Source organism: Lipophrys pholis (assembly GCF_963383615.2).
Source record: "Lipophrys pholis genome assembly, chromosome: 14".
Lineage (NCBI taxonomy): Eukaryota > Metazoa > Chordata > Actinopteri > Blenniiformes > Blenniidae > Lipophrys > Lipophrys pholis.
The window spans coordinates 22,612,792-22,638,431 of record NC_137633.1 but is presented as its reverse complement, the minus strand read 5'-3'; the positions used below and the strand labels follow the sequence as shown (position 1 = coordinate 22,638,431).

Sequence of the window (25,640 nt, the reverse complement as noted above, 5' to 3'; positions counted from 1 at the left end):
TCCACAATCTCCACAATTCAAACGCTCCTCCACAACCTCCACAACCTCAAACGCTCCTCCACAACTTCCACAACCTCCACAACTTCAAACACTCCTCATGCCAACAACCTTCCTTCACCATTTATCTGTGTCCTGCTGCTGATGTTACGTTGTTCCATTTTATATAGAACTACAACCCTGCACCAGTGTTCGCCTCCTCCACCTCCTCTCTCATCCTCCTCTTCTCCCTCTTCTGCCACTTTTTCCTTCTTCTCCTCCTCCTCTTCCTCTTCTGGTTCTTCTTCCTCCTCTTCCTCCTCCTACTCTCTCTTCCTCCTTCTCCTCCTCCTCCTCCTCCACCTCCTCTTCCTCCTCCTGCCAGTCTACAACTGCACCTTTCTTCTTTTCCAAGTCATAACTGCTGTAAAGCATCTGGAGTTTCCCCCATTGCTTAACTGGCTGCGACCCGAGGGCAGTGTGTGTGTGTGTGTGTGTGTGTGTGTGTGTGTGTGTGTGTGTGTGTGTGTGTGTGTGTGTGTGTGTGTGTGTGTGTGTGTGTGTGTGTGTGTGTGTGTGTGTGTGTGTGCCTTTTGTTGCGTGCTCTGGAATCCCCTCCGTCACACCTCGACTGTTTCTCAGTGGGGGGGTGGACTTGCGGCCCCCGGCCAGAGGAAGACTTCCTCCTCTGCAGTTAATCTTCTACCAGAGACACAGTGACCCACAGATTATCACACATTAAATGAATTAGTGCTTTCAGGACCTTTAATTGGGGTTTTTCCACAATAAGCCACAAACATGCTTTGCACACAAAAACCTCTCTGGAATGTGCACACACACACACACACACACACACACACCCACACACACACACACACACACACACACACACACACACACACACACACACACACACACACACACACACACACACACACACACACACACACACACACAAACACAAACACAAACACACACACACACACAGAGTCAGCATCATTCCTACATCATCTTTTATTTCCTCATGAAAATATAAAGTTTGTGTAATATATTAATATATATATAAATCTTAGTCAAGTTAGGTCCCTGTATTCGTCACAAACAAACACTTATAAACAGTATGATGTGCCGTCAAATGTTGTATGTATTTATATTCTAAAATAGAAGAATATGAACACAAAGCAGACAACAATGTTAATAATAAAAATGAAAATTAAATTAAATTTAAGGAACAATTCAATCAAAATTGATTGATTTAATTAAAGTTAAAAAAAGCAGCTTGTCAGCAACGTATTCTTATTTCACAAGTTTATTCATCTTTGTCTACATAAGTGTGTTTTAGCTAAAATTACCACATGTATTAAATACATATATATGTATGCGGTCTCCTAATGTATTTTTGGTGTCTGATTGATTCTTACTGGTTAAGGTGGTAATACATATGTTAATCTAATTTTAATTAGCTGCAAATGCCTTTTCTCTCTCTTCTGAGCATTAAAGTGCAGCGTGTGTGTGCAGGTTGTTAAACCTGAGGAAAGCTGTGAAGTGAAGCCACAAGTCCCCAATTAGGGTTCTGCCCACAGTCATAAAACAGTTAGTGGAATCATTCAGACGCTGTCAGAATTAACACTATTAAGACTTCATTAGGAGCTGCATACAGTAGTGCTGCTGCTATTGGAGGGTCATTAACACGGAGCCATTAAAGGAGACTGGAGGCTGTCAGCCCCGTCGTTCGTCCATCCACTCAGAAATGTGCTTTTCCTTGACGTGTTGTATTGATGTTCATTATGCAGCCGGGATGCGAAAGGATTAGCAGGTCAGGGAGTGTGATGTTGCATAATGAAACTCTTCTGAAATGAGTAGGCGTCATCAAGTACACTGAAAAAAAATAATTCTCAGTCATTTCCACAAATGCAAAAATAATTTGTTGAGTTAATGTAATTTAATCATGTCACACATTTCCATCAATTCATATTAAGTAGATTGAATCCCATTTATTCATATTATCTGAACAACATGTATTAGAATGAACCATTTAACAACAAGAAACTCGATATGCTCATGTTAATCAAACATATTTCTGATATGTAAACTGAAAAACTTTTTTTTTTTAGTGTAGTTAAACTCAAAGGTCGACTCAAACTAAAATATTTTGTAAAGACTTGTTAACTCTCAAACTTGGTTAGACTGGTGCTGTGAGGTGGTGTGAACAGCGAAAAAGCCATTTATGAAAGAACCATGTGGGCAAAGAGACTTGAACAGAATAAAGGAGAGAACAGCATAAAAGAGTTTACTGCTTGTTTATTTAAGGTTTGTCTGGGAGGATTTACCCACAGAGGTGTTGACATGCAGGCTTTCCCCACAAGCTGTGATCAAAACTGTGAATAAACACTGAAAACAGCTTTGATGTAAGCAACACAGAGAAAGTATAATATCCCTCATTATCTGTCAAAATGTTTCATCATGTTAGATTTCTTTCATGTTTTTCAACTAGAGGCTGAATCTGAGTTATAAAGGCACAGATTCACATTAATAATACATATTTATAAAAGAATGAGAAGAAGTCAAATAAGTGATGGAATCCCACCATAGTCCTTGAGGATAAATAGCCGTAGAAACACATGAACAGTTAAACAGATGACCTGCGAGTTTGTATGAAGATCAAGTCTACACAATAAGAAACGACACTAAACTCTCAGTAGCTGTATGTATTGTCACGTTTTGTAGAGATAAAGAAATGAAGATAAGATCATCAGTTGTTCTGAGATATTCATGAGAAAAGAACTAGACAGTCGACCACATTTCTTTTAAATCAGTATGACTTTTCATCTGGTTTGAAGCGTCTGAGTGAAAAGTCCTTTTGACAAAATATACTGTATATGTATCAGACTATCCTCACTGCTCTCCAAAGGTCTGAATCCAGAAAGAATCTGATATCTTCTGTTGTGTGGCGAGACTTTCAGATTAAACCGGCTTCCTGATCCCAGACTGAAGATTTTTTTCTGTATGTATTTATAGTTACTTTTACTCTTGTACATTTTGCTCTTTTAGCTTTGCTGTTTTAATCTTTCCTTGTTCTTTCCGCAGACTTTTGCTTTTGCCACTTCCTTAAGTTTTTTCATGTGAATCACTTTGACTTCCTGTCTTGCTGGAACAGGTTTTTAAAAATAAACCAGTTTCTTCTTCTGTGAGGATCTTTGCATGTTTCACTCGTGCTCTGCGGGTTCGCTGGACTCTCCGGCTTCCGGCTGCGATCCACAGACATTCCTGTTGGGTTCAGTGGTGAGTCAGAATTAGCTGGAGGTGTCAGGGCAGACTGGTGCTGGACTGCAGAGCGACGGTGTTCGCGAGGATAATCTCCCATGTAATCTGGATAACATGAATGGATGGAAACATGGACAACCTTTATCACCTAAAGGGCTGCTTTGGTCACTTTCCAACAAAACTTTGAAACAAGGCCGACACAACTGTCAAAGTGTCACGTATAGAATTGGTATACATAAAAATAAATTGTTCATAAAGTTTCAGTTACAAGTGACACTGGGAAACACTTAAACACATTTTCAGATGTTTCTAGAATTCTGGACCTGATGTGAGCCGTTTCACCTTTTTTCTTTTTTAGACGATTTTAACATTTGAGCTTTTTGACCATTTCACTTTTAAGCCGTTTTGCAGGTTTTTTCCCTTCATTTTAATAGAATAGAACAGAATAGAATGCATTTATTGTTAGTATACATATACACGTATATATAAGTAGAGAATAGTGCACAGTAAACTGTTGAGATGCTGTATTTTTCAGTAGTAATTGTTTGGTTTTGTGAAAATATAGACATTTTCATCAGGTATACTCTGTGCCACAACAAACAAAAACATTAAACTTTAAATTTAAAGGTTACTATGGCGATATTTTACCAGCCCGGCCCACTAAAGATGAAACTGGGTTGTTTTTAGCCCCTGAACTAAAATGTGTTTGACACCTCAGATCAGATGAAAGTGAATCTGTATGAAATTGTTGGTTTTATAGCTTCCTTGGTTATAAATAGGTTTTGTGTTTTCCAAGCGACTTAATTGGTTTCTTTCATTGCCACGTTTATAGCAAAATGGAGACACAACTCGAGAACCTGCTTTTAACAGCTTTACAACGCAGTTAAACGTCGAACGCAGTCTGGGCACCGTCCTGCACGTTTTCCTCACCACAAGTGACCGCATGTGGTCAGAGCGTGTGAAAGCCGTCGCAGGGCGGCCAGTCCGCTCTGTTTGCAGGAGAGCGCGGGGTCGAGAGGTCTCGACGGGGTGAAGGTTTGGCTTGTGTTTGCAGAACGGGGCCCGAAGCTGTTCTGCAAACAGGAGATCAAAGGTGGGAGCCGGTGGTGGAGCCAACGCAGGGATGACAGATACCAGAGCTGCAAAACCCTCCGGCATCTCTACATCTGTGTTCTGTCTCCGTCTCCAGATAACCCCGGTGTCCCGGCGTTAAACGCCGACCCGCTGCTGGACGAGTCCACCGTCTGACCCCACTTAGTCACATGCTGAACTCTTCTCTATAAGGTAATCCTCCCAGTCAAGTGACAAAGGGGTCAGCTGAGTAAGCTGCTAAATAATTCCGCTGAGAGCGAGGGGGAAAAAAGTGGCGGTTGGCTTAATGAAAGCTCAACGCCATGTTAAGTATGTTCTGGGGAACTTTTGTCCTCTCAAGCAGGGCAGTAATCTGGACAGCATTACCAAACGCCTGGCGAGCACTTTCCTTTGTCTCGTCCAGGATGAAAGGGCTGAAGTGAGGGGGGGGGGGGGGGGGGGGGGGGGGGGCGCCGCGTTCGATTCTGCAGCTTTTGCTCTTCGGAGTGTCTTTCTGTCTTCTTCTTTTCATTAAAGAGAGAGTCTCTGCGCTAACGCTTCATGCCTTGTTTGATTGTGTTTAGTGAAACTTGCCATCTGACCTTTTTTGTTCTTCCGAGGAATTCAATAAGGTCCTGTGATTCTGTGAAGATATCAGAATTGCAGCGTATCGTGAGGAGTCACTTGACCTTGGAATTTTCGCCACTTTCGTCAACTCATGAGTACAGCAAAAGATTTACCCCGATGCAGAGCTCTGCTCCTCAATAAGACGCTACCGCCTCCCGCAGGTTACTGCAGCTACTGCTGTCAAACCTCATGAACTCCAATCTGAGGGTTGAGCAAGCCGCTGCTGCAGAGTCAGGGTCAGTGTTTTACAGGATCCAGGGGAGAACTGAAGATTACACTGAAAAACTACCACTTCTCAAAACGTCGCAAAACAAACTCCATTTCTTTCTTTCTCTCTTTTGCTGCAAGGTGACAATACAAAACACATCTTCATTTTATTTATATCTGTAAAGTGTGTGTCCTTCATAGAGCCACTATGAAGTCATATCAAAGAAGGTCTGCCATATCTAAGAGAAACATTACCCCTCAGTTACAAATTTAGTATCCAATCGCACAGCGAGCTTCACTTGACGGGCATCAGTTCTGTCCACTGGTCAGATGGTCGAGAAGAGTGGAGGAGGAAAGGCAGAAAGTAAAACAAGGAAGCTGAGCAGGGAAAGAGAGAGTGTCACGACTTCAAGGTGAAAAAAATACAAACCGAGGGACAGTTTCTGTAAGAAGAAGCCTCTCGTCTGACTGTGGCCATGTCTGACTGTGAGGGGCAAACTCTGGGTAAGAACACGAACACACACACACACACACACACACACACACACACACACACACACACACACACACACACACACACACACACCGCAAGTCACCCATGTTTGTACATGTGCTTAAGGGAGATACATGAGATGCATATCTGAGTGTGCATGTCTGTAAATTGTTGGAATTGTGTGTGTGTGTGCGTGTGTGTGTGTGTGTGTGTGTGTGTGTGTGTGTGTGTGTGTGTGTGTGTGTGTGTGTGTGTGTGTGTGTGTGTGTGTGTGTGTGTGTGTGTGTGTGTGTGTGCGTGTAGGGGGGGTCTAAGCCTTCCACATGGGACAGCTCACCCGGCAAGTATCCAGCTGCAGCCGGGAGTCTGTAAAGTTTGAGTCCTTATATGGAAGCTTTTAGAGAAATGGAATCTGGTTTCATCAACAATATTAGAGAATGACTCGGCATAAATATGGAGAAGTATGTACAGAGATAGAGAGAGAGAGAGAGAGAGAGAGAGAGAGAGAGAGAGGAGAGAGAGAGAGAGGAGAGAGAGAGGGAAGAGGAGGAATGCAAGGCTTGATGAAGATAATGAAGTCATAGAGAGTTGTTACAAAGGTGTGTGTTGTAGGTGACTCAGCTGTTTGAGAGAGAGAGAGAGAGAGAGAGAAAGAGCTGGGGTTTTTTCTGTCAGCTGCACTAGTGGGAATTGACCCTGCACTTATGCTTTGTTGAAACTCTCTCTCTCTCTCTCTCTCTCTCTTTCTCTCTCACTCACTCACTCACTCACTCACTCACTCACTCACTCACTCGCTCTCATGATTCAGTATAACCAATCCTGGCTCAGCAGGAGAAACTCTTTGAAGTGGCGGCCTTGACATGAGCAGCCATGATTGTTGTAATTGCCTTTGCCAAACAACCGCCCGGCCTCGGACCACACCTCCTTATCGTACAGAATCATGGTCCCCCGAGGCGCTCTCCAGGAAATCACATCAAGCTCCATAAGCTAAATCACCCACATCAAAGCCGCTGAACCTCAGTGAAACTCAGTTCTTTTGTCTTCTGTTGATCCTGAAGTTGGTCTAGTAACTCAGCAGCAGCCATCGTTCTACATCCTTCATTACAAAGTTTTCAACTCTACGCACTTGAATGTGTATATGTCATTATGTTGCCTTGTGCGTCTCATCAGCTCAGCTTTTCTGCGTGAAGTGTGCATGTTCTCCCTGAGGATGTGTGGCTCTGTACACTTTCTTCTGATCACAAACTAATTGGAGATCTGCGATTGTGTCTAAGTGTGAATGTGATCTGCAGCGAGCGGATTTATGTCTGCTGGGCCTGGTTCTGCAGAAAGTCTCCACCTCTGAATCTGGTTTAGCAGGGGGGGGGGGGGGGGGGTTCCTCGGTAAAAGTTTCTTGAAATGACTGTGTTGGATTTGGTGCAATAGAAATAAAGTGTAATTAAATTGACTGTGTGACTGTTTGTCACACCTGAGATGGACCGATGACCTCTCCAGGATTTAACCGTGTACTTTGTGTACTCAGCGCCATGCGACCCCAAGTTTGATAAATCAATACACACAGTAGATGGATGACGTATGGACAAAGCTGGTGGGAGAAATGCTGCAGAAGACACCGACTTTGTAAATCTCTGGAGTGACCGCCCACAGTCCTCCAAACAGGGTCCTTAGTGTTGCCGCATGTAATCCTTGAATTTGTTTGTATTTACTGAGACGAAATGTTGGATTTGCAGGAGAGTCTGTCGATCTCATTTATTAACTTACGTAGATAATAATAAATACCCCAAGATACTGCATGAAAGCAGCTTATTTCTGACATTTTTAACCTTACAACACTTAAAGTTTTAAAACTTAGGAATATAGTGATGAATAAGCCCCAAAACATTAAATGTTTTTTTAAATGTGTGTTTACTCCTGGGCCATGTAAACACGTGGAAGACCAAGGGTACAAAGTGAAAATGAATAGGACAAGTGATATAGTCGCTCAAGAAGTTTGTCCAGTTTCAGGTTCATGAAATTTAATCAGATTCTTTTATTTGTTTTTATTGTCATTACCAATAAAGGAACAGCCTTCATGTTTCAGGTAACTACCAGGCTAAACAATAACCTTTTGTCACTTGAAGGAAGGTCTATCAAGTAGAACTGTGATATAATCCTGTACTGCAGTTTTACAGCTGTGCTTGTTTTATAAAAACCTCAATGAGTGCAATGACTTTGCACAGCAGAACAACAGCAGAGGTGTCATGGATGTCCTCCAGGGGGCGCTAGATGCTCATTTTATATTAGTGGCAGTGGGAAGTTAGAAAAGAATGAGGAGGAGTTGATATAAAATACGAGGAAAAGCACGAGGTAAGTAAAGGAAACGACGAGAAACAAGAAGATGTTCTAATATCAGGTGTTGGTAAAGTGTTTTTATGATGAAATGTGGAAGTTGAACCTTTTGGGGAAACATGAGCGTTGGTTGGATTTGTTAACCTTCTACAGCTTGACTTTTTTTTATTTTGGAAGGTAAAAGACACTGCGTGTCACTAATTGAGAACTTTATGGTTCCTAATAATGTATCAATGACCAAAGCTGCCCTCCAACTTCCCACAAGCAGATTAAAGTTCGTTTTCTGTGCTGTGATGGCTTGAAAACATCAAGGTTTTCAATTATACATGATGAAACACAACGAAGAGATTCAGTCCAGAAATCCTTATTTCTATAGGAAATCATAGCAGACACAAGACAACATGAAAGATAACTACCCCGTTGCATCAAACTATTCTTAAAGCCATGCTGGGGGGGGGGGGGGGGGGGGGCTGTAAAAACACCCATAATGCAACAGCTATAGGAGAAGGTTTCCTGTACATTTCACTGTATTTTGCACCAGAAGGTTTCATTACAATTGACTCTATGTTGAGATTGAAGTAATTTTGTGTAGTGATTGTTTTACTTTTGCAAAAATATAGACGTTTCCATCACGTATACTAAAAAAACCCAAAAAGTTTGAATTTAAAGGTTATTATTGAGCAAGATGACACTGGACTGTTTGTAGTCACTGAACTAAAATGTGTTTTAAACCCTGCTATAGAGGCTTAATAGCTGTTTAACACTGGGAGACCTAACAGGGAAAGTCACATGTGCTTACAAGGCTCTTCAGATTGTGGAGCAGTACATTTAGAAAATGGACTGAAGCCATTTTAGAAATAACCACAATGTGGGGAGCTTTAAGAAGTCGTGCTTTTCCACAAACAAAATCCATAGAAATTGAATTGTATATGATAGAATCTGGAACACAGACATGGAATCAATAACAGAAGGGCAGAAAAAGAGATCTGAGAGAAAAGCAAAAAGGTGGGACATAAACTACAAATAGGAGGGGAGTTGGAGGGGAGATGGGAGGATGAGGAGTGAGGAGCATCTGCACACACCGATTTAAAGAGGAAGGATAAGCAGCTTTGGCTGCTGTGTGTCTTGTAACTGAGACTTATGGGGCCGTCGATGGGAGCTGACAAGTCATTATGTGGCTGAAGACGGTCAGCATCCGGCCGACACGTTGTACATGGAGGCGTGTGTGTGTGTGTGTGTGTGTGTGTGTGTGTGTGTGTGTGTGTGTGTGTGTGTGTGTGTGTGTGTGTGTGTGTGTGTGTGTGTGTGTGTGTGTGTGTGTGTGTGTGTGTGTGTGTGTGTGTGTGTGTGTGTGTGTGTGTGTGTGTGTGTGTGTGAGGGAGAGAGAGAGAGAGAGACAGGACGCTTTCTGGGAAGTGCAGATGACAGATGAGGACATCGTCATGTCCGGCTGACGTCAGCTCTCCATCTGTGCCCCGAATGCGAGACGTGAGGACAAACAACTTTTAAAGCCGTGACTGTTACAGCCTCGATACGGAAAAAAATATTCTATTTAGCGTCATCATATCATCATGATCTCAGGCAGAAGACCAGCATGACATTGTCTTTGACTGTGGCCTAAAGTCTGTGCTCCTGTGTGAGGCAGTGAGAGAAGCTGCAGACCGTCGCTGTGAGGCCACGAAGAAGCTGAGGTCATCATCTGACAGCGTGAGATCTCCTCGCTGCACCTCACAGTATGGCTGCTGTCTTCTGTTAGGGACAATAATAATGTGACGATTAAACCGTCTCCACATTCTCCATCTTCCTACCAAGATGTTTTCCCTACAGAAATGCTGCCAGAATAACAGCTTGATACTCACTGGGCTTAATTTGAACAATTCCTGAATGAAATACAAGTTAATGTTTATATTCCTGTGCAGTGCAACATGCAGCCAAACCTCCTGTTTATGAAAACCACACGGTGATGAAGTGAGACGGCTAAAGACTGAGATATTCTATGAAAATGACACAAGAACAGAGACTGGAGGAAAACATTTATAAATAAAATCAATGAAGGAAAAATTTTAAATGAGAAATGAAACATTTATTATATAAAGTGCAGCAATTCCATCCATTCCTCTTTTTCTAAAGACGTAAAGACATCTTGTAATTTCGACGATGTTTCTCAAGGTCGAGGCAACACTTCCTTTATTTGTCCTCAAGAGATCTTTAGCGTAACGACACGCAGACACACTGGATACAGAAGTAAACATCATGTATGGGTCAGAAACCAACAAATCCGTATATAAGAGTATGTTAATAATAAAACATGTATTTATGTATACAAGCATAACTCACATGATAAGAATATATATGTTATTTTACCTTATTTCCCTTGGCTGTATATTTTAGTGCAGTTTTGTTGCTGTTTACTTTTGCAATGTGACTACATGAATGATGTGTTCATGTCTGGGTGTTCAGGCTGGTGCAGGGAGAAAGTAGACCGCAGGAGTTCACGGATGTGGAGGATGGGTGGAGGGTGGAGGATGGGGTCGACATGGATGTTTCAGCAGCCAAGTCAGATGTGATTAATGTTGTCGTTGCTTCAGAGAACACACAGCTCCGCACTTCCACACACTGCGCCCGTGTTGCACACCAGACCTCTGCAGGAGTTTCACCATAGCGTTTCGCATTTCTGTCCCTTTAGATAAATGGATCATTTACATCTACAGAATTTACAAAGGTTGAGGAATTTCGATTGCTCCCGCTGACCTGCCCGCCGCTGTTTTCTGCTTTTCAGCGGCCTCACGCGCTCATTATGCTTCATTAACATATAGATTAGATGTAGAGAAGTCACTCGGTTTGGAACCTTCCTCACTCCTGTGGCGTCGTTAGTGTGAAGGCAAAGGGTGGTGGCGGGAGAAAGGAGGCGGTAAGAGGTATCAGAAGGTGAAGCAGTGAGGTGATATCCACTCAGGGTTTTTATCAATGGTCTAGTTTTGTGGCAGAAGAATGCAGGAGGGCCTCTTTAATAGTCATTCTGATTCTCTGGGTCGCTTCATGTGCTTCAGATGCTATTTCCTCCTCCCGTCTCCTCACGTCAGCCCTGCTCACTGCTTCCCTCCGTGCTTCCTGAACAGCCAATCCTGTTCGTCACACACATGGAGAACAGTGACTGCATGTCTGCCCACAACGTCCTCCGACTTCTGGCTCTCTTTTCCTTCCTCTGCAAATGAAACCGTGACGATTACAAACCGCAGATTTGTTGTCAGAGTCGCTTTAAAAAAGGTGTGAAAAGACTTGGCGGTGAGGTTCAGGAGCTGCTTCGGAAGGAGGAGGCTGCAGGGTGGGTGGTGGTGAACAGTGTGTGTCTGCTGTAGCTCTGGGATGGAGACAGTTAGTGGATCCATGCATGGAGAACTGTGGATGCTTCATATTGAGTCTCACGTCCTGTGATCTTGGTGTCTGGCTGTTGTTTGGCTGAGACTGATTCCAGAGGAGGAGGAGAGGACTGGAACCTGTCCCACTGCCCTGCAGCCTCGGGATTAAAAGCTCTTCGCAGGTCAAACGCAGAGTCTCTTCCTCGTCACTCACGTGCCGTCTCTGGCTCTCCGTCAAGTCCGTCTCCACACGCCATCCACAGACTTAATTCGTTTACTATCGCCGCCCTTGAATTCAATAAGTGTTTACCTTCCTGCAAGCACGCTCATCCCTGCATTCACTCCAAGTCCTCATACAGTTATTCCTCCACAACCTCAGCTAATAATTTGTATTTCAACACTTCCAACATACATTTTAACTGCCCTTGGCTTCAAACACAGTACTGCTCTCTTGACTCACTTTTTTATTTCTAACAGGCAAATGTGGGCCTCTGAGATATTACAGCATCTGGCAGAGAATTTCTACCAGCATAATGCTGTTAGAGTCCATGACTGAACGACTGCACTATAAACACAAGTGGTGACCCAGTTTCCCTGAATCGTAACATCACTTTCTGGCACGGCTGCTGCCTGTGTGACCCACAGCAGAGCTCTGCAGTGCGGAGCTGCTTTTCTCTGATAAGACAATACGCTTCCAATCAAAGAGCGTCACTTCTCTCACTTTGTTCCGGGCGATGAGAAAACAGAGAAGGATTTTTTTTGTGTGTATTGTGAGAAGAGCTTCATTTTTACATTGTCGCTTCAAATCCAGCGTCTTTGTTACGATCGGAGAGTTTTCTCATTGTGTGCGAGGCTCCAGCCTCTTCTGGCTCCTCGCACTGAGCCGCTATCACTGTCGGATTCTTCCACACTGAAACTAGGTCACATTTCCACCACATAATTCATGATAAAAAAAAATAAAAAAAACTCCACGGTGACAACGGCTCCTCTTTGTGTCTTCCAGCTGATCTCGAGGGGTTAAACTAAACGATCTGTCCTTTTTTAACGCACACAGCAGAGCGTGTGTCTTCATCAGACAGCGGCTCGTCAGTTTCATCCTCATTAATGTCACAGTCGACGTTCATAGTGGAACATCAGCAGAAATCACCAACATGCCCACAGTACTACAGGCAGTCCAGAGAGACCACGGAGTTCATACTTTAGTGTCATTAAACAGGTTTTATTCTGGGGAGGATGGCTTATTTTCCCCCAGCAGGTGGAATGATGTGCTGTCACTCAGCTCTCTCCCTCAATCCACACAGTTATTAGACGGAGGCGCGCTGTCAGTCACTGGCAGGATTACCTCCTCTGCTCAGCATCTCAGGGCATCGGCAGTGCAGCTCGTCTTTATGAGGAATCACCCTGTCAGTCCGCGAGGTCAGTCCAGAGGACGGAGCGGCTTCATCACCCCCGAAGTTCCAGTCGGGGTGCAAAAAACCTCAATGATGAAAAATACTCAGACTCATGGAAGGTTTACTGGAAACATTGAAGCTGAAATATTAATTGATTTAACAGGAATAACGTGAAGTATCTATAGTCATGGAAGAAAATGTGTAATTCAGACTTCAAGCAGCAAAAATGAAGGAATGTCAAAGTGTTTCAGGATCTCTGAGGGTTTTTTTTGTCCTTCCACATTTTGAAAACAATGAATTAGAAGATAAAATATTAATATTCCTGATGGAAAACTGTGGAACTGCAGTCAAACGAACCATAGAACTGCCAGCTTGGTTACGATTTCTAATAATGTCTATGTCCTGCAGTGACGAGGATCGTTTGTATTTATAGTGTCAAAAAAAAGTCTGAAAAGTTAAAAGATGGTGATGTTAATGTTTTCTCAGTTATTTCAACAATCGCTAGAAAACACAACCAAAATGATGGAGCTGATAAAATATTGTATATGAGATACTGTATTTTATATTTTCTTGTCTGACTCGTGACCTGTACTGTCCTGTCACGTCCTGTTCCGACCAGACTGGACCGGTCTTCTCCTGTCCTCTCCTGTCTTGTTGTGTCCCATCCTGCCTTTTCCTGTACTGTCTTGATCTGTTTTCTCATGTCTTATCTTGTTCTGTCATTTTCTGTCCCGTCTTGCTCTCTCCAGCTGGGATCAAATTGACCCCCCTGTTTGGGGAATGTAATTTATGTAAGTTGGATAAATTGCGTGAAGCATTATAAAAGATAAATAGATGATTTATATACTTTTAAAGAATTATAGAAAATGAGCTATCTGTAATAAATCAAATACAAGTTTGTTTGACAGGTTGAATTAAATAATGACGGAAATTAACTTTTTCTGGTAATATAATCTTTAGAGATGCAGCTACATGTAAAAAAAATGTTTTTAAATAAAAATCTAATTTGCTGTTACACTGCAAGTTATGTCGTTTGCACATTAGCCAATCAGTTAAAGTGGGAATGAATAACACCGTCTTCATGTTCCCTCTTTGTCTTGGCATGAACTCAAATTAGATTAAGTTTTCCACCACCAGCGGCATTTACATTTTACATTGGTCATGTTTAACTCCTTATCTTCCATGTGTAATCAGCCTCAGTGTTATGTGGGCCTGAGTGCCTCTCAGCTTTTATCAAACTTATCCCTCAGTTCAGTCTGACAGGCTGGCAGCTCGCCTCATGTTACCGGCACTCTGTAATGCTTCACTCTGTCCCGTGACGCAGCCACTGAGGCGTGTGTGCTGTACGTCTCTCTACTGTAAAGCTAAACGTGTCCTATTGTCTAAATTCTGTGTCGACATGAACATTGGGAGCCCAGGTTGGATTAATTCATGGTGTAAAGCTCAAAGCGGCCCAATAGCCAGGACAGGCACACAGATGGTGGCTGGATCACTCAGAGGATTGACCTTGTTTCCGCCTCGGCTCTGGATTTGATTGTGTTTAATCCCGGCCCACTGACAGACCGACTGATCATCTGTTGATAAAAAAACATGGTCAGCAGTTTTTTTTTTCTTCCCCCAGAAAAAAGAGAAAGAAGTGAAGAGCCGACTCACATTGACTGTGACCTTCAAGACTCTCCGGAGGCTGAGCGCTGCAGTGACGGCGTCAGCAGGACAGGTGAGCAGGCAGCGGAGAGCTGAGGAGCAATTCAGCAACAAAGAAAACCCCCAGAGATCTGTTGTTTTAAACTTCACAATATGAGTTCATTTTCTTTCATTCAAACTTTTATAAGCTCAAATCATCAGAGACCAAACAACAGTTATAACGTCATCTTGAAGACAGTTTTATGATGTGCTGCTGGTATTTCCACCAAAGTCAGCAAGTTTCCATCAGCCCTACCTCAGCCTGGTCAGTGTTAAAAGACCACTTTGCACCACAAGGTGGCGTATTGAGTCATTCAAAGAAGCAGATCGATGATCTTTGCTCCAACAAATAGCGATGCTGTGAGCAACTATACAACATACTTAAACTTCTACAAGCATCAACCCAAAAGAAGAGCCAAAACTCTAAAAGCCAATCAATTGACAGTTTCCTATTCAAATACCTCACCACCGCCACCTGGTGTTCAACACAAGCAAAACCTGAATTTGACATATTGCCCCTTTAGAGTCGCTCACTCCATACTTTGAACCCATATGTGACTAGAATGATGACCATCACTTACGCATACTAAATAAATGACTTATATATTTCCAACATGAGATACGAGGCACAACAAGGTGAGGCACCTCGAGATCAGAGGTGTCAAACATAAGGCCCAGGGGCCAAAAACCATTGAGATCAGGAAGCGGGACATCTACATCTTCTCACATACCTGGGACTCCATCCTCCAGAGACCACCGGATGGCGGGGGGGCGTGGTCGGCCTGACAGAATCTGACAGATCTGTCAGGCCGGTCACCTGATAAAGCCCAACAGGTCATCACACGCCAGATGACGCTCTGAGGAAGGCTGCAGGTGCAGCCAGAAACATGTCAGCCAAGTGAAAAACGTTTTCCTGCATCTGCATGTCGTTTATTAAAGAACTCATACATTTGTAATCAGAATGACAAAATGAACATAATCCAACCAGTAACTGTTTGGTGTTGTGACGATATAGACATCTTCATCACGTATACTCTGCACCACAACAAAGAAAAACTTTAAAGTTTAAACTTAAAGGTTATTAGCCCTCTATTCTACCGGTCCGGCCCACTCGAGATGAAATTGGAAATTGGTTTGTGGCCCGTGAACTAAATGTGTTTGACACCCCTGATCTAGATGGAGTAAAAGAACCTGGAACTTCCCAAAGAAAAAAAGAAAAAAAAGACATTGCAATAACAATAACAATGAAAGTGAAAGGGAAAATAAATCTCTCTGGCTTTGAAAGTTCAAGAACAACTTGATATCCTGAGCACCACCACACCATGACAGAACAGATAGATAATATATGATCAGAAGATACTGATTGATTGAAGAATATTTAACCTGTATTAGCTGGTATCACATGTGTCCTCTAGGGGGCAGTGAAAATGTTTATCTTCCATCACTTCCTTTGGGAAACTTGTTGGCAAACACAGTCGATACACACCCAGCACCGTCACACACGCTGTCATGTTCGGTGTGATCAGTTTAAATCACATTTCCTCTCTTTGCTGAGATTTTATTCTCCACCTTCTGCTGGAGGAGATTTCTGGAGCAGCCTTTTGCTTTTTACCTGCTTTCTGCTCAGAATGGAGCAATAAACAGAGAATTTTAGCCACTTCAGAGCATTTATTTTGCATTTTTGCCCACGGAATGCACGTTTTAGGATTTCACGGTGTTTTATATTTGGTATCCTCACTGCAGCTCCTGTTTCTTTTATGAGCGATTCACTGATGTGCAGTGAAGGTGGAGACAAAGCTGCAGCATTGACCCGCCACCTGCCACCCGCTGGGTTGTAGGTGGGGTTTACAGCCCCATGGGGCAGGCTTTTTTTTGGGGGGGGGGGGGTTACCCCAGGGTTAGTGGCCTCCTCTCACGTGAACATATGCACATTGAGACACACACACAAACAAACCCACCAGATCTGTCCCTAATCTCAGTCCCAAATCAGCTCTGCGATGAGATTTACAATAATCTGAAGCCCCTCGCAGACAAAACAACAGCGTCAGTCACAATCATCAGAGCAACACACAACACAAAGGGTGTTTGTTATGCTTCTGATCAGGAGACGACACAGCTTGAAATTCCCTTTTCTGTCTGAATCAAAACTCTGGATCTTTTGGCCTTTTGGCGAGTCGCAAACAGCGAAACACAGAATGCTCTGGAATGTAAATACACTGCTCCATTTTTATGCCTTTCAGCTGAAGATAAGAACCTTATCCTGAATGCCGACAAAGAGCGAGGTGTACGACTGGCGTGAAGGTCAACTCTTAGTACTGAACAAAACAAGTGTTGTAGTGTTTAAATGCATCGTTGGTCTACAAGGAGCACCTTGTTTTCTTGCATAATTCTGCCTGTGATGGAGCTGAGCAGGTCTGATGGTGTTATTGTGTAATGAGTGAAGCAGAGTGCACACTTTTCCTGAGGTTACCAGCATGCAAGACCCGTGAACCGTGAAATGATCAGCCGTTAAAAGGCTCTTCGCTGCTTCCCTTTCATCCTCTCGGTGAAGGTCGAATCGAGCCGGGTGACCTCTGACCCACACAGACTTCATGATATCATGACATATAACATGTTTCTGCTCAGGAGGACGGATTACATCTAATAGCCTAGTTTATAATGAGCAACAAACTTTCCCTTTCATGGTTCTTCTCCCTGCCGACGCTTTACATGCTTTTGTCAGCTCTGTCTTGTGACTTAAAAAGAAAGGGGGAAGTGTCTGTGACGTGAATGTAGGCCACGACTCTGTTTTCTTTATGCTTATTTTCTTTCCCTGCAAGCTGGGATGATAAATAATGCACACAGACACACCCTCCCTCCGCCGCCCACTCAAACCCCCCTAGTCAGAATTAAAAAGCCTCCAATTCTGGTGTTTTCCAATACGGGTTCCCCCTTTTCCCCTCTCTAAACTCCCACCATGCTCACTTTTTAATTTGGTGCCTCTCTTTATACACCGCACCCTCCACAAGAACCCCCCCCCCCCCCCCCTCCCATCTATTCCTCTCTCCCCTCAATCCCCCCTTTCCCCCTCTCGTCCTTGTTTTAAATATCCCCTCGGTCTCTGCGCGGCGGTCTGCAGCAGGGCAGATAAGACACACGCACACACACACACACACACACACACACACACACACACACACACACACACACACACACACACACACACACACACACACACACACACACACACACACACACACACAGAGGACATGAACGTAATCATCTTTAGACACGGCAGAGATCCTCTGGCGCTCCTTTTCCAAATGTTTGGTGTCGGCTACAGGAAGAGGCGTGTGGTTTGTGATGCAGTGTCCCCATGTGACTCCATAGAGTGTGTGTGTGTGTGTGTGTGTGTGTGTGTGTGTGTGTGTGTGTGTGTGTGTGTGTGTGTGTGTGTGTGTGTGTGTGTGTGTGTGTGTGTGTGTGTGTGTGTGGGAGAATAATGCAGCATCTGTTGTAGCGGCTCTCCTTCCTGCTATATCTCTGTGCTTCTTTTAATCTTTAGTCTTTTTTTCCTCTGTTTTTACTTCTTTGACCTTTTCTCCTTTCTTGTTATTTCTGGCTGTATTACTGTGACCCCCCCACCCCCCCACCCCCCCTCTCTCTCCCTCTATGACTCTGGAGGAGGATCTATCAGTGAGTCCCAGCCCCCTCGTGCTCTGACTCGTCCACACTGTGTGACAGGGGAAGGCTGGGCTGTCCCGAGCATTATCTAAACACTCACACAGCTTGTGACACACACACACACCACACACACCCCACACACTCACACACACGCACACACACACACACACAGCTTGCCCTGCGCTGTCAGCTCAAGCCCTCTTAAAGCTGTTTTTTTGTGGCTGGAGATCAGTGAGAGCTAACGGCACACAGCTGTCTGTGCAGAAGGACGAGAGGAGAAGAGAGGGAGGAGAGAAGACCAAGAGGAGGAGGAGGAGGAAGAGAGGAAGGAGGAGAGGAAAACAAACCGACCAGCAGCCTCTTAACTTGTGCGTGTCTCTCCTTGCGAGCCGGCGCCGTCGTTCCTCAGCTGGGTGTGTTTTCTGCTCCACTTCAGGACTTCTCTTTTCTTTTTTGAAGCGGTGCTGGAAGCAGGAGAGCGGCTGGAGTTCACATGACATAATCGGAGTGAATGGGTTGCCATAGTGACTCAGCCAGGGAGTCTGACCCGCGCGGAGTGAATGGAGCGAGCGCCTCGGACGCCAAGTGAACGATAAACTAGCGGAGGGGAGTCACCGGCGAGGAGAGAGGAGAGAGAGAGAAGGAGTGGAGGAGGACGGCTGCGGCAGCACGGAGCTGAGAATGGAGGACGGCTTTTCCAGCTACAGCAGCTTGTATGACACCTCATCACTGCTGCAGTTCTGCAACGGTAAAACTCACTCGTCCTTCTGAACCTGACACCAGCCGGAGCTATTTCAGACCCGGTCTGTATGTTGTCCTGTGTGGCTTCAGCCTGTCCTCTGAGCTTTAAGTACAGATTAACACACTGCTCCAATTTAACTTTGTGCAAAAGTAACATTGAAATTGAAATCAGTGCGCGTGCAGTTTGGAGGTCAGTGCAGACGAACTCACTGAGCAGGTTTTTATGGGCTTGTGGAATCAAGGCCAGAATAATGTAAACAGTGTGTGTGTGTGTGTGTGTGTGTGTGTGTGTGTGTGTGTGTGTGTGTGTGTGTGTGTGAGCCGGCGGCCGTCAGGAGAGCTGTAAACAAAGACGAGGGCGGACGAGAAGCAGGGCTCCGCTCGGTTCGCTCGCAGCGCTGCCGGGCTCCGCCACATGTGATGAAGGCCGTGTTATAAACAGAGTTCTCTCCCGGGTGAGACAAAGCAGGAGTGGCTGTGCTGCTGGTGTTCAGCTCGCTGCCACGACGGGATTTGTCCTCTGACAGATGGAGAAACGTACCTCGGGCTGCTGATGCTGTGGGTGGGACGGGGTGACTCAGGAAGTATGACACACCAGGATGACATCAGGGCAGGATTTAGTCCCGTACAGCTGCAAATCTTCTGAAACCAAAAAAAAAAAAAGAAAGTTGATTTACATCTAAGCTGTGCTGGAGAAGGGCTCCACCAGAGGTGGAAGGAGTACAGAAAATCTGTGCTCAAGTACTTTGGCTAGAAATGCACTCAGTTAAACACTGAAATATATCAACTGTTGTACACACGTGCAGATTTTTCTCACTTCAAATTATAATAGGGTCATGAGAAGGTTTGTCGTGACTCATGATGTTAAAAGTAACTTGCACTGTTCTTAAGTGTGACTTGTATTGTTGATAACTGTTGCTTCCTCCATGATTAAATATAAAGTGAAATATGGATCATATAGGATATAATTCCTGCTGTTAACATGTTTCTTGGATATATTTATTTGATCTTATTGCAATACATCCTGGGAAGATGCAGTGTCGGCGTCTTCATGGTTAGTCAGTGTGAGAGATCATTGGTTGAACGTGGATAATGAAATAATCAATAATATTTACTGCGCTGTGTAAGCACCAGCAGTTGATGGGATGAGATGAACACTAGTGCTCAACTGAGCAGATCGTAGATGAGGAATTACACGGAGGCGTCTCCTGCCAGGGCCACTGGCCACGGCAGTATTTTCACGCATGACTGATGAGGTGAAACTAGTTAAAAGCTTTTTATCCCTCGTGGATTTCCTTCATTAAATTTATAGGTTGAGGTGGAGATGCAGACAAAGAGAAACAGATGAGGTGGAGAAGCGTGCAGCTGGGGCCGGACTCCATCCCGCCGCTTCATTCTTTATGTCTCTGACTGCAAATTCCACCATTTCTGTCTTTAAGGAGCCAGATTGACTCTTAACGGGACAATATGCTTGATATGAATCAGTGTTGTCTAAAATAATCACCAGGATTCGACAGAAACAAGCGAGTTGAGATGCACCAGCATTTTAAATATGTTCACTAAGGCGTGTCCACGTACTTTCACCGATTGCCGGCGCTGACACACTTAGTGCGAGGCCTTCTGATAACAGTGACATTCAAATATTCTTTTGAATATCACATTTGAAAACTAAATCAAAATAAAATACATAAATCGAAAACAGAACTGAACTGGAAATGGGAACTCGGTAGAGCGCATATCCTCGCCGACGCCACATTTGTCACCATGGAAACCGATGGATTACGAGGTCATTTGGTCCACCACACCACTCCTCCCATCATTTGTCATGGTCGTTTGAACTGCTTCATGTTGTTGCGATGTTCAGGTTAATTGATGTTCTGTTGGTTCCCATTATTTTATCTTATGTATGATTGGCTGAGAGTGGCGAAGGGGGGGCGGAGTTAGCAGTGTGCTAGCAGACGGCTAAAGCAGCGTCAGCCCTGACAGTCGGCGCACCGCGGAGCTCCAGCGTCTCTACAATGGAGGTAATATCTTACCTCCCCAGCGTTCCTTTTTCCAAGATTGTATTTCTGGCCACATTAGTGGGCTTTTGGGGAGCTGATGGGGGTCAAGGGTCATGCTCAGAAGGCCACAGTTATGACCTGTCCACTCCGGGAATCGAACCTGCAAACTCCACTGAACAAAGTTAATGTGAAAGTGTTGGTCTGAGGAAGCAGGTTTGAGCCTTTGTCTTTAAAGTCTTGAATATCTTCCCTCCAGTCTGGATCACCAACCAAAAACAACCAACAGACTGACACCAAACACAGAGGAACAGCAGGAGCATGACTCTCAGCGCACCTTTAAAAACCAGATCATCCAATTCTGACATTATAACAGATGGATTACAGCCGTCATGTCGCTGTATTCCTGTTACACACTAACTTTATGAGCTGACAGCACATAAAAGCTGCTGGACTGACCTGAAAAACAGGTGTAGCAGTGCATGTTATTGTAACAGAGGCTTTGAACTATTGCAGGGGAAATGAACGGCCTTTAAAACACCTGCAGATTACAGTGCGGAGGCATGCAGAGCTCTTCAGTCTGTTGACGCTGCGTCACGCTTTTGGCTCGTGCTTGGGGTGACAGGTGAAACGCGTGATGTTCAGTGAAATATGTCTGTAGGCTGCAACCTCGACCTTGAAATTCTTCCCTCAAAAATGTGAAACATGAACAACGCACTAACAAACGGATGATTACGCCGGGCTGCACCTCTCTGCAGAGTGCAATCTCCGTGCTGCACTTTTTGCCGAGTCATGGCAGTGAGCAGTGGGAAAGCCTCAGAGTAGACAGTGGGAGCTGGTTTTGTTTGTAATCGTCCATAATGTCACGTTTCCTCTCTGCGAGCGTGAAATAAAGTCCACTGCTGTTGCCAGGGATTTTCCAGCCTCCACCCTACTGCTTGCTCTCTTTTTCCCTTTCTTTCTTTCTTCCTTTCTTTTTTTTTCCAACACAAACTGAGAGAGCAGCGTCTTGTTCCAGCAGACTGCTTAATTGGGTGAACCTCTGTGTGTGTGTGTGTGTGTGTGTGTGTGTGTGTGTGTGTGTGTGTGTGTGTGTGTGTTGTGTGTGTGTGTGTGTGTGTGTGTGTGTGTGTGTGTGTGTGTGAGTGTGTGTGTGGTGTGTGTGTGTGTGTGTGTGTGTGTTGGGCCTGTAGGCCATCGTGACATCATACTGTTCTTCTTCTGTCGACTGAACCCAGATCCACTTTAGAGCAAAAGTCAATGATGAAGTCATTCATTCCTCCCTCTCTCTCTCTCTCTCTCTCTCTCTCTCTCTCCCCTCTCGCTTCCTCTCTCTCTCTCTCCCCTCTCTCTCCTCTCCCCCCCCCCTCTCTCTCTCTCTCTCTCTCTCTCTCTCTCTCTCTCTCTCTCCTCTCTCTCCTTTCTCCCTCTCTCTCTCTCCTTTCTCCCTCTCTCTCCCCTCTCCCTCTCTCTCTCTCCCCTTTCTCTCCTTTCTCCCTCTCTCTCTCCCCTCTCTCTCCTCTCTCCCCCCTCTCTCTCTCACTCTCTCTCTCTCTCTCTCTCTCTCTCTCTCTCTCTCTCCCCTCTCCCCTCTCTCCTCTCCCCCCCCTCTCTCTCTCCTCTCCCCCCTCTCTCCTCTCTCTCTCTCTCTCCCCCCCCTCTCTCTCTCTCCCTCTCTCTCTCTTTCTCTCTCCCTCTCTCTCCCTCTCTCTCTCTCTCTCTCTCTCTCTCTCTCTCTCTCTCTCTCTCTCTCTCTCTCTCTCTCTCTCTCTCTCTCTCTCTCTCCCTCTCTCTCTCTCTCTCTCTCTCTCTCGGCTCATCCAACCACATTAATGTTCACAGACTAGGTCAGCTAAACTGCAGGAAGGCGTGCAGGCTGCCTGCTTTGTCCTCAGGAGGTCGGGATAAATGAAAATTAGCCCCATTTCTCCCTCAGATGCACAGAAACACAGCTGAGGAGGGAAGTGAGTTCTTTCCCAGTGAAATCACATTTGAAACATGCTGGTCCAGGACAGTTTTGATTGAGTTAGTCTGGCTTGTGTGTCTCGTAATGAGATTGCCGTTTGTTTCATAGAATGAACTAATGTCTTGCAGTCACATTGGCAGCATCACTGTCAATTTGAAAGGAAATGATGTCAAGATATCGTTTTGTCAGTCGTTCCAAGTTGGTTTAATTTTTTTCTACCCGACATTACTACCATGGATTTACCAAAGGGTTCACTTTTGAGCTGGATTTCATGCAGAAACACTGGCTGGTTCACTGCAGCAGTGTCAAATTTATTTTAGTTTAGGGGCCATAAACAGCCCAGTTTCATCTTAATCAGTGAAATATTGTCATAATATCCTTCAAATTCATACATTGAGATTTTTCTTTGTCGTGGAGCAGCGTATACGTGATGAAAATGTCTATATTTTCATGAAAACCAAACAAATACTACAGGAATTGACTACAATCTCAACATAAAGATGATTTTTCTGGTTCAAAATACAGTGAAATGTCCATGAAACTCAATTAAAAATATAAAAATGTGTGTTTTCATCGAAAGTTTTAGAATTCCTTGATGATTTTGCCGGTTTGGAGCCTCTTGTGGGCCAGTTTTGGCCGGGAGGCCTTATGTTTAACACCCATGGTTTACTGCATCAAGTAGTTTCACAGAAGTTTTACTTCTGTTAAATACAGCATGTCGTGATGTTGTCATAAAATACTTTAGGCGTTAAAAATCTCAGACGCAAATCAGCAGATTTCACTTTTTATTTAACCTTTCATGTAGATTTTGAACAAAATGAAGTATTTTTACTTCCAAAAATGAAAGTGAGTGTGTATTTTGTCAACATCCCTAAAAAGGGAGTTCTACTCACTGCTTGGTTGGAACAGACTAGAGTCTTTATGATCATTGTTTGAATGTGGTTGGGTTCCTCTGGTCACTGCTGGCCGTGCACAGGAATGAAATATAACACGCAAGGGAATAGAAAGTACTGCCTTCCAGGTTTGGTGATAGAAGCTGTTTATTTGATCTCCTTGTTAAAGTTTTAGGAGAGCGGCTCTAAGAACAGGCTGGGTTTATTTCATCCAGCTGGACTTGTTGTTGTTGTTGTTTAGTGAAAATGGCTGGTGTTGTGTTGAAGAAGCTCTCTGCCGCCCTCACCACCTGCTGCAGGTCCTTCGTGGTCTCAGGACGCTCATTTAGAATAGGATTGATGTTTTTGCTCTTATAACTTATGACTCTGATGGAACTTTAGATGAAAACTATCTTGATTGCTGGACCATTTTACAGATGATATACAAACTGTTATATATATATATATTTATTATATACATGTTGTTGACGATATACATCATGGGCAACAATACATGAGATTTGAGCAACAGCTGTTTGCTGCTTCTTCTGCATCAAAGCCTAAAAACGTATTAACATCTTGCTGTAACATGGATGCAAAGTGGACTCATGATTAAACCGATTAGAAGAAACTCATCAGTTACTTTGCCTCCTTGTGCCTCCTTGTGCCTCCTTGTGCCTCCTTGTGCCTCCTTGTGCCTCCGACACATCAAAAGCTGCCGACGTGTTAATAAGTAAATCTGTTAATAACTAAATCCGGCTCAATACTGATGATCACACTGTCAGATCTATTCACCTCTTCATTTATCTCCTGAGCTCATGATGCCCGGTCCGATTTGGATCAAACCGTTCTGTATCTATGCACCTCAACACACCGGCCTGACGGCGGAGGGGGCGGGGCTTAAAGACGGTAAGAGAGTTGCAGTTCACGTTTGAATTAGCGTGAGCGCAGATGGTGGAGCAGCCGTGAGGCTGAAGAGGGAAATGAGTAAAGTCAGGGGCAGCTTTGATGTTTGTTGGATGTTTGTTGGAGGTTTTGACACCCGGTGGAGGCGGCAGAGCCTCTTCTCCTCCTCTTGGATCTGCACCTTCAGGTTTCTGCATCTAAACCCTGAATGACGACGGCACGTGGAAAAGGATTAGGATTTAATCTGTGCTCTCGTTACCAACAACAGAAGCCAAGGCAGAGTGTTAGGGTGAAGATGGGGCGGGGGGGTGGGGGGGGGTATATGTACGTTAGTTTGGTTTAAGACTGTTTGACTAAAATTTATTCCTGATTTCTTGAACTGCAATGAAACCAACTAAATTATACTTTATATTCTTCAAGCATTTTATTTATAAATTACAGACAGTTTTATATAATCACATGTCTGCATTACTGTAATAATGAAGTGTTCTGAGTATTTATGAATGAATTCCCAGATAATAAGTTTCTTCCTCAGTGTCATTTCTATATACATATTAGATTGTCTAGAAATGTGCTCCAAATGTAGATATTTTATACAGTAACACTAGAATGGATGGCCGCCATTCACAATGCAATTCAAACATCATTTATACTATTTGACAGTGTTCCAGAAGAGACTTTTACATGTTTACTTGACTATTTTTCCTCCGTACTTCCTGATTATTTCATATTATCCATCAGGGCGGAGTAAACCCTCAGAATTCTCGGCACAAAGATATCAAAGATTCAACACTGAGACTGAGGAGGCGTCAGGAAACGATGCTTCTGCCTGCAGTGACACTGTGACGGTATCAGAGCCGTCGAGGAATAAATATCGACCCGGACGAAATAACTCATCCAAAACCGCTGACTCATGCTAAGACCGAGATTGATTTCCTATAGCAGAGTCGGTCAGAGCTCGCGCCGCTCTTCTTTTATTCCCTTTCAGCTGGACTGGAGGTTTCCATCTTTTAAGCTCTGACTCGTCCGTCCTTCACTGTTTCTCAGGCTCTTTCCCCCACATGCTCGTCCCCACGTCACACTCGCTCAGCC

The 25,640-nt window shown here is 44.2% G+C and overlaps 1 protein-coding gene across 4 annotated transcripts in view; it reads left to right on the top strand.

Moving 5' to 3' along the window:
- Nucleotides 1–5,466: 5,466 nt before the first annotated feature.
- Nucleotides 5,467–25,640, top strand: part of eml1 (EMAP like 1) — a 62,166-nt gene continuing 41,992 nt past the window's right edge. For 2 of the 4 annotated variants that reach the window (XM_080479975.1, XM_080479974.1), the window contains exons 1-2: nucleotides 5,467–5,649; nucleotides 14,339–14,434. In XM_080479975.1, the coding sequence (XP_080336101.1) occupies nucleotides 5,622–5,649; nucleotides 14,339–14,434 (124 nt within the window). In that variant the 5' untranslated portion in view covers nucleotides 5,467–5,621. Of the gene's footprint in view, nucleotides 5,650–14,338; nucleotides 14,435–18,157; nucleotides 18,812–25,640 lie in introns of those variants that run through there. The other 2 variants (XM_080479977.1, XM_080479976.1) reach the window with 1 other exon arrangement.